Here is a 12,682-nt window from a genome sequence, read left to right as displayed (position 1 = left end):
GCCTGTTCCAGCCTGACACTCGACATGCAGCACCTGTCAGTCTGCTTAAACAGATAATACCACCTCTGGCTGCAGGTTATTTGCATTCTGTTGGCGATGTTAGCATGAATGATTTTTGTTGCAGCATCCATAACTCTGTAGAAATGCTCAATTATTCAGTCTCAGCCAGTTAAGACACTGCCCATTAAATCAGCCAACACAATTGTAGGGCCATGAAAAGTCACAGCTAATTTGAAATTTTATTAGCTCTCAAGATCAGCCCTTAGCTGATCTTGTTTACTGCAGAAGTACTGTCTCAAAATCAGGCCTTTGCTTCTGGACAAAGCTCTAATCCTTGACACCTTTTGGGTGCTGCATGGCAGTGAGTGAGGAACCTGGAAGCTGACTGCACGGGACATGAAGGAAAATGAGACTGCTGTGGGATTTGTGAGCACTTTGCAGCCAGTAAGTGCAGCAACTACTCAAGGAGAGCAGGGACAGCAAGTAACTCCATTACTGCTGAAGAGTAATTATTTTGCAGGAATTTTAAAGTATCTGGTTGGTTTGGGTGGATTTTTTTTTTTTTTTTTTTGCATTTATCATACAGACAAACATCATAAAGGACGTGATTTTCAGAAAGTGATGGGTCATGAGCAGTGTTTGAAAGCCAAGTAATTTTAGCTCCTCTTAAATTTGGTATCCAGGTGACTATTTGTGGAAGGCAGTGATGATAAGGAGTATCTTGTGAAATTCTTGAGTGAGGTCAGCATTTCCATCTGTTATTATTTAGTGTTGCTGTCTTGATAGTCAAAGTGAGTGTTAAAGTCAGTTAAAATCAATTGTTCTCCAGCTGGCACTATGCAAATTTTACACTTATTAGGCTGAGGTCCTGCTCCAAGAAGACACAGATACCTTTGGTGTTCAGCCCCTTCCATGAAACAATGCTCCCATGGAGAAAAAGCTGAGCATACATTGCAGATACAAAACTTTAATGAGAATTGTGGTTATTTCATTGGCTTGTGCTGACACTTCAGAGCCCTTTGAGACAGGAACAGATGTTTTGTGAACAGAAAATAAAAAGACAGCCTCTACTCCCAGGGAGTTTAAAGTAGTAGTTTGAAGAGCTCACTAATGGGATTGGTGGATTTGCAGTCTTTAAGGGAGTCAGAGCTTCATTCTAAAAAAAAATTGCAACTCCACCCACAAGATACGAGCTAGATAAGTCATCCCAAAATAAAACTCACTGTATAGTGATATAAAGAGTGAAGATTACCTGATAAAAATGGTCTTGGTCCCCTAAAATACAATGTTGGCTGAATAAATTGGAGCTGCTTTATCCTCAATGGCAGAAAAGAAAGGGTTTCTGCTGAGCCCAATTCATTTTCCTTCATGTCCCTCTCTGAAGGGAATGAGCCAGGGCTCACAAGATGACCTGAAAAGGTGCCATCCACTCTGCTTTATTCTCTGATTACTTGAATCTTAGTGAAAGATGCAAACGACTGAACACATTATTTACCAGATGTGACAATGTCTTGCCAGTGGCTCCCTTTTCACAACAACAGTGGCTTGATTCACCCCATGGTAACTCTAAGATTGCAAAAAGGTATTTATTTCAGTCTTCATGCAAAGGAAGTGGGACCAAAGAGTTTGGGTTTGGTTTTAGCAGGACTGTCAAAGGATATATATGTGTATATAGAATGCATAAACAGTCTCAAAGATGTAAAAATTCCTGTTGCTTGGAAATCAGAAGGAACACAGGAGATGTCTTAAAATCTGGCTTAGTGACACATCTCTGAATTAATTTGTTAATTGGAAGGCATCCATGATTGAAGATGTTTCTGTAGGGATCCCTTGGAATTGGTTGTTGTATCCAGCCCTACTCAGCATTTTCATTATTGTCTTAGAATGTAGTTTACTTCTCTCCTGGTAAAATTTTTAGGTCACCTAAAGCTCAGTATAGTGGTAAATAATGTACCCAGATCATTTTGACACAGAGTGATCTGACTCACATCACTGCAAGATCACAAACAAAATATATCATAATGCAGCAAAATGCAAAACAGCCCTGGGAACAAATAAAGGATGTTATACTGGAGGGTTGAGAGATTCTTGAGAAGCAGTGACTCAGAACAAGATTTTGAGGTCACTGGAGGTAATTGTCTCAACATGAGTTCTCAGTGCAAGGCTTTTGCACCTTCACCTTTGTGAACCTTAGGAGTATTGAAGCCCAAAAATTCTTTGGGGAAGAGGAAGTGGTCTCTTTTCTGCACCCAATATTGCTGACACATTGCTGTGTCCAGTGTTGGTGTCCACACATAAAAGATGTGAAATTACTGGAAAGAGATCAAAGGATGTCATACACCAAAACATCCAGTGGATGGGAAACAAACCTTAAACTGGAAATTTTGTTCTTCCTTAGCTGTTCAGAGAAAAGATTTGAAATGGATTGTTGTTCTGTGTGGAGGTACTTGCACATCAGAAAAGACATCAGAGCAGCAGGGCAGAAGGAACTATGGTAACTTTATGGACAAAGGTCAGACAAGACCAGTTGTGGGATACTGGAGTTAGACAACTCCAACCTTGAAATATGACACAGTTCCCTAGCAGTAATTAAGCATTTCAGAAGTTTATTGAAGGAAGTGGTTGACTCACTGTAATCAGCTCTCCTTGTATATGAGATATTTTTCTAAAACACAGGCTTTAATCCAGTTTTGGGTGGGAAAAAAAATCACAGCCTGTGGGTATAAGAGGTCAGACAAGCTGATCATAGTAGCCTTAAAACATGTGAATTGCAGTAATCCCTCTATGCAAGACTTTAAACTTCTCGCAGAGATAATTCAGCAGCACATTTGTTCTCTGCTCTGAAGTACCATGGTCATATTACAGTTATACTTAATTAAGGAAGCTGTCGCTTTTTAAAACCAAGGGCTCTATAAAGGCATCCATAACTAAGAACTTACTTGCAGCCTACCTGTGCTCTGGGAGCTACTGGAGTTAGGAATTCACATGCAGGGGATGGGTCTCTGTGGCTTTGCTGCTGCTAAACTTGGGGTGCAGAGGGCATTGACTCCATGTTCACCTTCCTCTGTTACCTGTCTGAAAAATTTGCAGTGATCTCTAATGAAAATTCACCTTTGTGCTTTATGGATTTCAAAGGTGTTTTGAATTACAACTTCATATTGTTTTGTTGAATTGGACAGTTAATGCCAGACTCATGGGTCAGGAGCTTCTCGCAAATGTCACTTTATCCTCACTCTTCTGATGGATCCAGTGAGAGATCTCAGGGCATGAAAAGTCATAGCTGTGTACACTGTTGTTGTATCTGCTGACAAGTCACTGTAGGGTACCACTTGGATGACTTTTGGACCATACAATAAAAAACACCAACAAAACAGTATGCACACGGAGACATCACTACTTATGATCTTGTAGATTAACTCATGCTGTTCTGCATGACCCAGACAAAAATAGCCATTACATTTTCCTAAGCTAAAGAAATGCTTTGTCCTGAAACTGCTTTTGGTATTGGAGGGAGTTGAGTAGCTAAACGCCATTTCAGCCCTCAAGTGCCTTCATGAATTTAGGACATCAGTGACAGACCTTTCTGGTGTAGTTTTGCTCAATTTATTCCATTTAGGTCCAAAACACATTAGTTGAAAGTCTTATCTGCAGATGAGTCCTCATCATTCTCACCTGTTCAAAACATTGTCCTCTGCATCTATTCTTCAAACATTTATCTACAGTTTCCTGCAAAGACAACATTTTCTTGCTGTCTTGCAGCTTCAGGCCTCAAAACACATTTCTGATGCCTAGAAAAAAGACAGGTTAATGAAGAGGTATGGTACTGCTGGTTTGCCATCCTTGCAGCCAAGTCTGTAGCCTTAGAAAACATTACTAATGTGTGTGAGAAAATGACATTTTATCTTGTTTGAAACTGTAGTCAATATAGTAACAAGGCTGGTTTGTTGTCTGTTTTTCTTTTTTTTTTTAGTAGGTAGTTGTGACTAAGCCTGTTGCATCTAAGCCAGTCTGTGTTCTGTGAATGGTCTCTCAAACTCCATCTGAGATTTGACCTTCCAGAATCCTACTGATCTAATAATCTGCAGCAAGCAATTTTTTTAATGGGCAAAGAAATTCTAATTAGTTCTTTTTCATTATCACTAGTCATCAAGAGAAAAGGCCAATGGATAGGTTTAGTGTCCAAGATGAACATTTTTTGTGGCAATTTTGTGAGGAGTTATAAAGATGTAGAGATGTTAGGACAGACAGAGGTATGGGTAACAGATGGGATTTTTCAAAGCACTGTTGCTGGCTTAATAGTGCTCCCATTATCATTAATGGCAAGTGCAGAGCACTTGTGGAAATGACCCAGTGTCTGTGTGTGTCTGTGTGTGTGTGTCTGTGTCTGTGTGTGTCTCTGTGTGTGTGTGTGTGTGTGTGTGTGTCTGTGTCTGTGTCTGTGTGTGTGTCTACGTGTGCACAGAGCAGGTACTCATTGTCTTTGACCTACTTGGAAGTTCTGGGAGCCCCTACCAGGCTTGTTCAGCTTTCTGTGTGCGAGTAACCACATGAAATGATGATGTCATTGATGTTTTAAACACTACAATATTCCAAGATTGGAACAGGTATAACTCAACAGAATCCAAGTCCATGACGTATGAGCCATCTTAAGTACTAGAACAATGAAAGATGAGATTTCATCCTGTTTATATTGCAGTAAATACAAAGTAATGCAAATAACATTAGTGAAAGGACTTCTAATTCATACTGGTAAAAATGGGATAAAATGGAAGCTTTTACAAATGGCAATATTAACAAAATGTCTTGTTTTAATTTACTGTTTCTTTGAGATAAAAAAATCCATTATCCTGAAAACTAAAGATTTCACCCCACTTCAGGAGGTCTCTGCCTCTCAGGACAGTGTTGCTCTCCAGGCACATTCATTTCTAGCCTCTCTGCTGGTGTTGTTAGTAGGATGCTTGCTGTAAAGGTGGTGTCTGTGACATATGGAGCTCTCAGCAGCTGCACAGAGACCAACCACTCATTTCACAGAGGTCTGGGAACAGCCATCACATGGTAGTAATTTCCATTCCCTGTCAACCTGTCTTGCTTGAACTGATGAGTTGGAAGTGAAGGGCTCCGTATCCCATTACCCCAGAACAAAAACATCCAGTTCCCTTATCAGATTTAAAGATCTGTCTCTACTACATGCTAACAACTTTTATTGCTAAATGTGATGCTTCATCAAACCTCTTTTGAGCTTTTTTTGGTATTTCTTTTCCTGTCACTGCTTTTTACTGAGCTGTTTGCAATGAGCAGTGGCATCTCCAAATGAATGGGGCATGTTGCTATGGCGGTGGGAGGGGGAGTGGTACTGTCTGCATTTCATGGCTTGACTGATATGCAAACCCTTATTTCACTGGACTACACTCAGCAAGACTTTTCATGTGTGTCCACTGCTGTAATTGTTGTTACTATAAATTTAATGGTGCTGAAAGTGCAAGATTTATATCCTGAGAGTTTGAGGTCATCTGTTACTCTGTGTTGGTATCAAATCAATGTGACCCAGGTTAAAAGAGATCAAACCTTCCCAGCAAAATATCCTTTACTTTGTACTTTATTTTACTAAGTTACATGTATAGATCTCTCTGCAGCCATGGTAGATACCATGGCTTTATTCACTATTTAGTCCTGCTGAAAGCAAACCTGGTAGCTTTGATGTGATGCGATTATATTAGAAGAGGGGTACAGAAGTTGTGTATTTTGGCAAAAAACACCACAACAATCTTTGGGGGCTCTGGAGTTTGTTATCAGAGTGACTGAGTTGTAGAATGGCACATCCTAGGATTAATCTGAAATATGCTTTTTTGAGAGCTCAGTCTCATATATGAGTTTTCATGTATTATATACTACTGCATATTTATGTTATGTATTAATGTGTATTTTGAGTTTCTTATTGTGACTTTAAGAGAACATGCCTTACTCAATGTTAATGAAACTCCACATTTCTCTGTTGTCTGCATTGGAAGGAGTTCTTGCAACCTGAAGTCTGCAGCATTCCATGTTTCCATTGCTCTAAAATGTTCCTTACCCTTCTGTAGATGGCCTGGTGGATTGCATGGACCCAGACTGCTGCTTGCAGCCACTCTGCCACGTTAATGCTCTGTGCCTGGGTTCCCCGGACCCCCTGGATATCATCCAGGAGACACAAGCCCCCGTCTCCCAGCAGAGCTTGCATTCCTTCTATGATCGAATCAAGTTCCTGATTGGCAAGGACAGCACTCACGTCATCCCAGGGGACAATCCTTTTGAAGGCGGGTAAGTGAATTTTGGAGTTGATTCAGTAAGTGGTGAAGCATAAGCCACTTGGCCATTTTAAGACATGGAAGGGCAGCAAGACGCAGAATAATGAAATTTTTTTAATGAAGTAGATACTTAAGGACTTTTGTGGCTGATGTAGTTCTGCTGACTGTCTCTTTGGCTACAATTTCCTGCCATCCAGTATGGCAAGATGCTTCTCTTCCAACATATATGAGCAGTTCCATGTTTGCTCACTTTCCTTATTTCAAGGAGTGAAAGGCATCCATTCCGCTCTTCTAGATGAAGTGATTGACATTGTGCACAAGTATCTCCTAAAGAGCAGTGACACATCTTCCTTTGACAGAGACAAAAGAGAAGGAAACTAAAATTTTGCGATCTATGGTGTGAATATTAGAGACTTCAGAAGAACTGAGGAAAATCATACCATCTAGAGATGGCTGATAGAGTGATTTGCAATATAAGCAATCAGGTTGAATATAGATTGGTTTTAAAATCAAGAAATTCTTTATCGCTGCAATCATCATCAAGAAACAGGAACTGGGAAACAAAACATAGTAGTTCACTTCTGTGACTGCATCTCAGGATTTTGGTTAAAGTATATTCCTGTCTGTCAGGGCTGATCATCCCTTAAAATCATTTCTTGTAGCAGGGTAACTGGGATGTCAAATTCCTAGATCACTCAGTGTCTGCCCTGAATGGTGCCTTTCAGAAGTAGTGACCCTGATCCTAGAGGTGGCTGTCAACACGTAGGTTTGAACTCTGTTGAGTCATGAACTGCTTACTTTCAACTTTCCCACACACAGCAGTTAATAGGTTGGCACTGAAAATACCCAATCTTCACGTTTGTGTGGGTATTTATTTCAGCACTTACATCTCAAGTGGTCTCTCAGGCCCCTCCAGCTCTGACTTAATGCTCTTCATGGAGGGACACTGCCAACATCTCTTGGGTACCAGCTCCCCATCAGCCTGTTTTGGTAGTCTACAGGCTGACATCATCACAGCAGTGTCAGGAAATTGGCCTGGTGTGATATTTGCCCTGATACTTGTTGCTTCCAAGGTCATCAGGGTCCAAGAAAACTGACAACAGTGACTCAGATTATAACCAAACACTTTTATGTTGCAAATTGTTGTCCTTCATTGGCATTCTGAAGATCACAGGTACTGGATAGAGATTCAGAATTCAAAATGAGCACCTGCTGGCATAAATGTTTGTCTGGTATGTAGGTTACTGGAGTGAGGGAATGAAAAGGTTCAGATCAATAGGAAGGGTTTTAATGACTGCTCTTGATTAAATGCAGTGGAAGTAATAAAACTTGTTCTACTTAAGTTAGGATGAAGAATTATACAGAGGTAGCGATGATTTATGAGGTTTCTATTCTCAAATTATCAGCATAGGGTGTGTGCCACTAAGTGTGGTCTACAGATACGTCACCTCAAGCTGGGATTGTATTGCATCTCTCAAGTATCTTGATTTTTAAGGGTGATTGCAACTAACATTGAAGAACCTCAACAGAAGGTATATTTTTTCCTGAGACAGCACCTGGTCCAGACTCATGAGAGTGTTGGGTTGTTGAAAATGCCACTACTCTTTTGGGGTTTTAAAAGACATCACATGTTCCTGTTCGTTCTTAAAGATCCTGTAGATTTGGATAAACTCAACCATTGCAAAGGTTTTCTGCTTATTTGACCTCTCTCTGTAGTTCAGTTGCTTGTTTCACCTCCCAAAAAGCTGGACCTTTGAACAGGTCCTCTGGTCACCCTGGAAATGACAGTGCTTCAGCAGTAGTCAGTGATTGATACGTGGGAAAGCATGGTCTGGGACCATCTGGGACCCAGTTAGTCTGGACAGGCAAGACTGCCTGTTTTTGCGTGTGTGGATATGCCCTTTATTCAGTGGCATTGTCACTGAAACTTCACCAGTTGCTTTTCCAACAGACAGGTGATAATATCCCTGTTATCCATGGATCTCTGCTCAGTGTCTCTATAAAAATCACAGCAGCCGCTGGGGGCAAGGTGAGCTGTTTTCATCACTCCTTCCAGCTGTTGGCTTCAAAGTTTGTCTGACAAGAGGGAGTTATTCTTATAGAGGGCTCCAGCATCCTGCTTTAGGACAGCCCTCTCCTGTTGCTGATGGGATAATTCATGAAGTTGTCTCCTTCTTGGTGTAGATCAGAACTGTAGACTACTGTTCGTGGAACTTCCTATATCTTTCTGTCCCAACGCCATCGTCCTCATGGAGTAGGGTTGGAGTTGGATCCGTGTCATTTGCTGTGAGCAATCCCCCATGAGCAGGCAACACAGGGGTGCCGTGGATCTCTGTGTCCTGTGTGTCTGGCATCCTGCATGGGCACCAGAGGCACAGGCACACTCACCATTCAGGTCAGGAACTGAGTGCTCCTCCAAGCTTCACTAGGTCATGGCTGACCTATTATCACCCTGAGAGAACTGGGGCACATTTGCATCCCTGTCTGGCCTGTGCAGAAGTGGCAGCAGCATGAAGGAGGTGACTGAATATCTCTGCAATATATTTCCTGAGCTTCAAAACTACAGCTAAGCCACTCTTCAGAGAGAACAGCAGTGAAGATTACCTAATGGATACAAATAAATGAATGTCTCGTGACAGCTAGCCTTTGAGTAAATTTATTATTGAATTACACTCTGGCTTCCTAAGAACAAGCTGAGCTGACAAGCTCTCTCACCAGTGCAGAAGAAAAAGAAAGACAATGATAAATTACCCTGATGGATAAAGGCAAAGACCTTGTCTCTTCCCAAATACCAGCAATTATATATTATTCATGTTTGGGAAGAAAAAATAATCATTACCCATATTGAAATGAGTGTTTATGATGATAAAGCAAGTAGCTAAATTAAATTTTGAATGCGCAGAATGTCTTTTCACATCATTTTGATGAACAGATAACAAGTACTCCTCTACTACTTGGTCATTCTTTTATTGATTTTGAAACCACTTACTCTTACTGTTAACTTTGTTGTTTTTAAGCCATTCTTAGTTGTCCATCACCATAAGGAGTAGCACAAGATGCAGTGCTGTCAATAAGTTGACTATAAAGTAGGATACCTGATATATTTGTTCTCTCTTGAGGGTTCATGAAATAGCAAGAACAGTCCTAGTCCACAGTCTTTTATGCTAAGTGTTGCCATGGTTAAAGTGCCTCAGAAAACCATGTGTAGAATTGGCACTTTTGTAAAGAGAATTTCAAATAATTCAATTTTGAAGTAACTGTGTTTTATACCCCTCCTTTTTTGAGACAGATTGTGTATATCTACTTGCTGCCAATAATATCAACCTGCTCTGATTACTTGGGCAGCTAGAAATAACCATCTGAGTTACATGAAACATCAGAGAGCAGCATTTGTTATTATCTGCAAGTGTAGTCCCCGATTGCCCTCAGGTCAGTAGTCTGCAGAAAAAGTTGGTTTTGATGATTTAAAATTCTGATTGAATTAACTTTGTACATTTTTTCCCATTACTGAGTGACAAGGCATCTGTAAACATGTCACTCAACCTTCCTGTGTCCCTTCTGTGTGCCAGGCAGAGCAGTGTACCTTACTGATCCAGGTGGAGAGGGTTACACAGCACAGTTAGAAACTCAGAGAGACGGGTATGCTGTAGATGCTCAGGTGCACTGTTTTACTGCGAATAAATAAATAAATAAATGTGGTTTAGTGTCAGAGTTAAATTGCATTGGTCCCAAGTCCAGTTAAAACCCAAACTGTGAATATTGATCATGGCCAAAGAAGAGCTAAGAAAATAGGGGGGATCAAAATGTTTTTTCAGAATGTTTTGGTAGTCCTTCTGGTCACTCCTAAGTGATTTTGAAGAACATTGCTGTGTTTTCTTAGTATCCTTGAGGGAGTTTGCCCAGAGAAGCTGGGGCTGCCCTGTCCCTGGAAGTATTCAAGGTCAGGTTGGATAGGGCTCTGAGAAATCTGATCTAGTGGTAGGTGTCCCTTCCTATGGGAGGGCATTGGAGCTGGATGATCTTTAATGTCCCTTCCAACACAAACCATTCTCTGATTCTATGCATATATTCAAAGCATCTTCTCTTTTCTTTTCTCACATTTTGTCCCATTCATGGAGGGCTGTGGGTTCACCCCAGCAGATCTTTCTGAGGTTTCTTCCCAAGGAAACCAAGGTGCTCTGTCTTTTCCATGTTTTTCCATCAAGAAAAGTGTAACTTTGATACAGTGACCTAAGAAACACTTCTTTAGTTGAAGACAAAGTTAGAGGTCAAAGAACCGAAACTTACCAGGTGTAGCTTTAATCCTGATGATTTCTCCTGAGCTGGCTAGTCCAGCCCATGGCTCTGGTCCAGCTCCAAGCAGATGCAGCTCCCTTCATCAGCAGGAAATTCTCTGGGTCAGATGCACCCACTGTACACAGACACCCAGAAGCAATGGGGTAGGTGGGACAGTTTGGGTTAGGACAGCTTAGAATGCTGCATCTAAAACTTTGTCATAGAGATAAAACAGCATCCAGTGTTCTGAGGGTGAGCACTCATGGCATAGCATGGTACCTGTATTGATGGAAGCAAGGTCATATTTTTCCATATTTTAGAACAGGCTAACACAGCAAGTCTTCAAGCCTTTTCTTCCTAGTGTTATTGTCTTCCAAAGGCATCATTCTTCTTTTGATGCTTTCTACTCATATGAACTCCTTATTAGGTACAAGTCATAGCTTTTTATAAACTTACTGGTTTTTATTTTGGTAATTAATCCCTTCTAGAGGAATTAAGAGCAAAGCATACTTTTAAAATTTACCTTTCCTATGTACAGGGCTTATTTTCTTTTCCAGTGTTTGCCCTCTGATTTTGAGTTTAGCATAACATTATTCCCATATAATAAATTAATGCAATATATGCAGCTACTTACATCAACTTTGTGGAATTTGTACCTGCAAGACTTAATGAAAGTAAAACTCCTGTCCATATTTATGTTCTTTTCCATGACATAGATAGTGTAACCATGAGGCAATTATGTTCCTCTTTTGTAACTGTCAGTAAAAGAAATTTCGTTGCACTCAATGATCTTCAAGTCTTGTCCAGCCTTAATGATTCTGTAATTCTATAAGTCCCGTGTACAGTCATTAGAGAAATTGGGCTGCAGCTTTCTAAAAATATTTTTAAAATGTTAGATATTTATGACCAAGCACAAGGGAAGGAGTAGGATCTTCCTTGTGTGATTTGGGCATGCTTGCAAGGCCCAGTGAGGCAATTGATAGAAACAATGCACCATCCTGCACCTGGAATTAAAAGGTCTCAGGGATTACCTATGTCCCAAGGAGCTCCTGAAGTGTGCAGAAAGCAGCTCATTAGGAGTTTTTTTCATGCTTGCAAGTTTTGAAGGCTTGATATTTAAGTACCTCCCAGATTACAGAGGTACTAATGTGCACTTTTGGATTTAGGAGTCCAAACTATGGTGTACATGTTGATGCATTCTCTTGGATCTGCACATGGATATTTGATTAAATATTTATTCAGTACTTAAATTACTGTCCTCTGAAAAAAGCTGCCATATCAGAAAGAGTGTAGCATTTATTTGCTAAATTGGTTAAAACCTCCTATATAAAAAGCAGTTTTATAATCCCAAATATAAAATCTTTTGTATTTTATTGGACATTTTTTCCTTAATTCCTTTTGATCGTTACAAATCTATCAGACAGCTTATATGTAGTTAAAGAACTTCCCCTATGATCATCAAAGGAGAGATAATTTTATAATTAACCTGGAAATAATGTATTTTTCCTCCTCTTCTGCTTGGTTTTGTTTTCATGGTGCCTCAGATTCAATGAAAGGCAGTGCTTTTATTTCTGTTCTTCTGCAGAGCTGAATATGTGGCCAATGCTTACAAAATAAATACCAGATGTAAAATACTGTAATAATACAGAGCTACTAAGTTCTGCAGGCATTTTTAGTGAAGACTTGACATGAATAAACTATTCATCTCTGAAAGTTATTGCAGCATAAAGTCTTTATCTCTCATAGAAATAATAGCTATAAAATGACTTCTGAAAAATCATGAAATAAGCATAATTCAGTATTAGGTGGAAAAATTATCTTGTACCTTATGTACTACTAGACATTTGATTTGGATTGTACAGACCTAAAAAAATATGAATGTGATTGTGTTTCTTTAATACCTTATGCAAAGCAGGAGTGTTTCTTTGGTTTTACTGGAGAAAAGGAGAGAGTCATCAGCTCCTAAAGCATTAGTCAATCACATTGTGAGTAAAAGTATTCTTATTGAAACTTTGCAGTAAAGCGCAGCCCAACTTTATTATGTGTTGCATTTCCTATAAAACTCTGTTCTAAAATACTTTCACTTAAACAGTTGGAGGCAGTTTTACAATTCCACTGATGTC

The 12,682-nt window shown here is 40.0% G+C and overlaps 1 protein-coding gene across 1 annotated transcript in view; it reads left to right on the top strand.

Moving 5' to 3' along the window:
- Positions 1-12,682, top strand: part of TENM4 (teneurin transmembrane protein 4) — a 254,200-nt gene that overhangs the window by 153,788 nt on the left and 87,730 nt on the right. The window contains exon 13 of the mRNA XM_059466032.1: positions 6,081-6,297. Within this exon, the coding sequence (XP_059322015.1) occupies positions 6,081-6,297 (217 nt within the window). The remainder of the gene's footprint in view (positions 1-6,080; positions 6,298-12,682) is intronic.

This window comes from Ammospiza nelsoni, chromosome 2, assembly GCF_027579445.1.
Source record: "Ammospiza nelsoni isolate bAmmNel1 chromosome 2, bAmmNel1.pri, whole genome shotgun sequence".
NCBI lineage: Eukaryota > Metazoa > Chordata > Aves > Passeriformes > Passerellidae > Ammospiza > Ammospiza nelsoni.
This window is presented reverse-complemented; position numbering and strand designations above follow the sequence as displayed.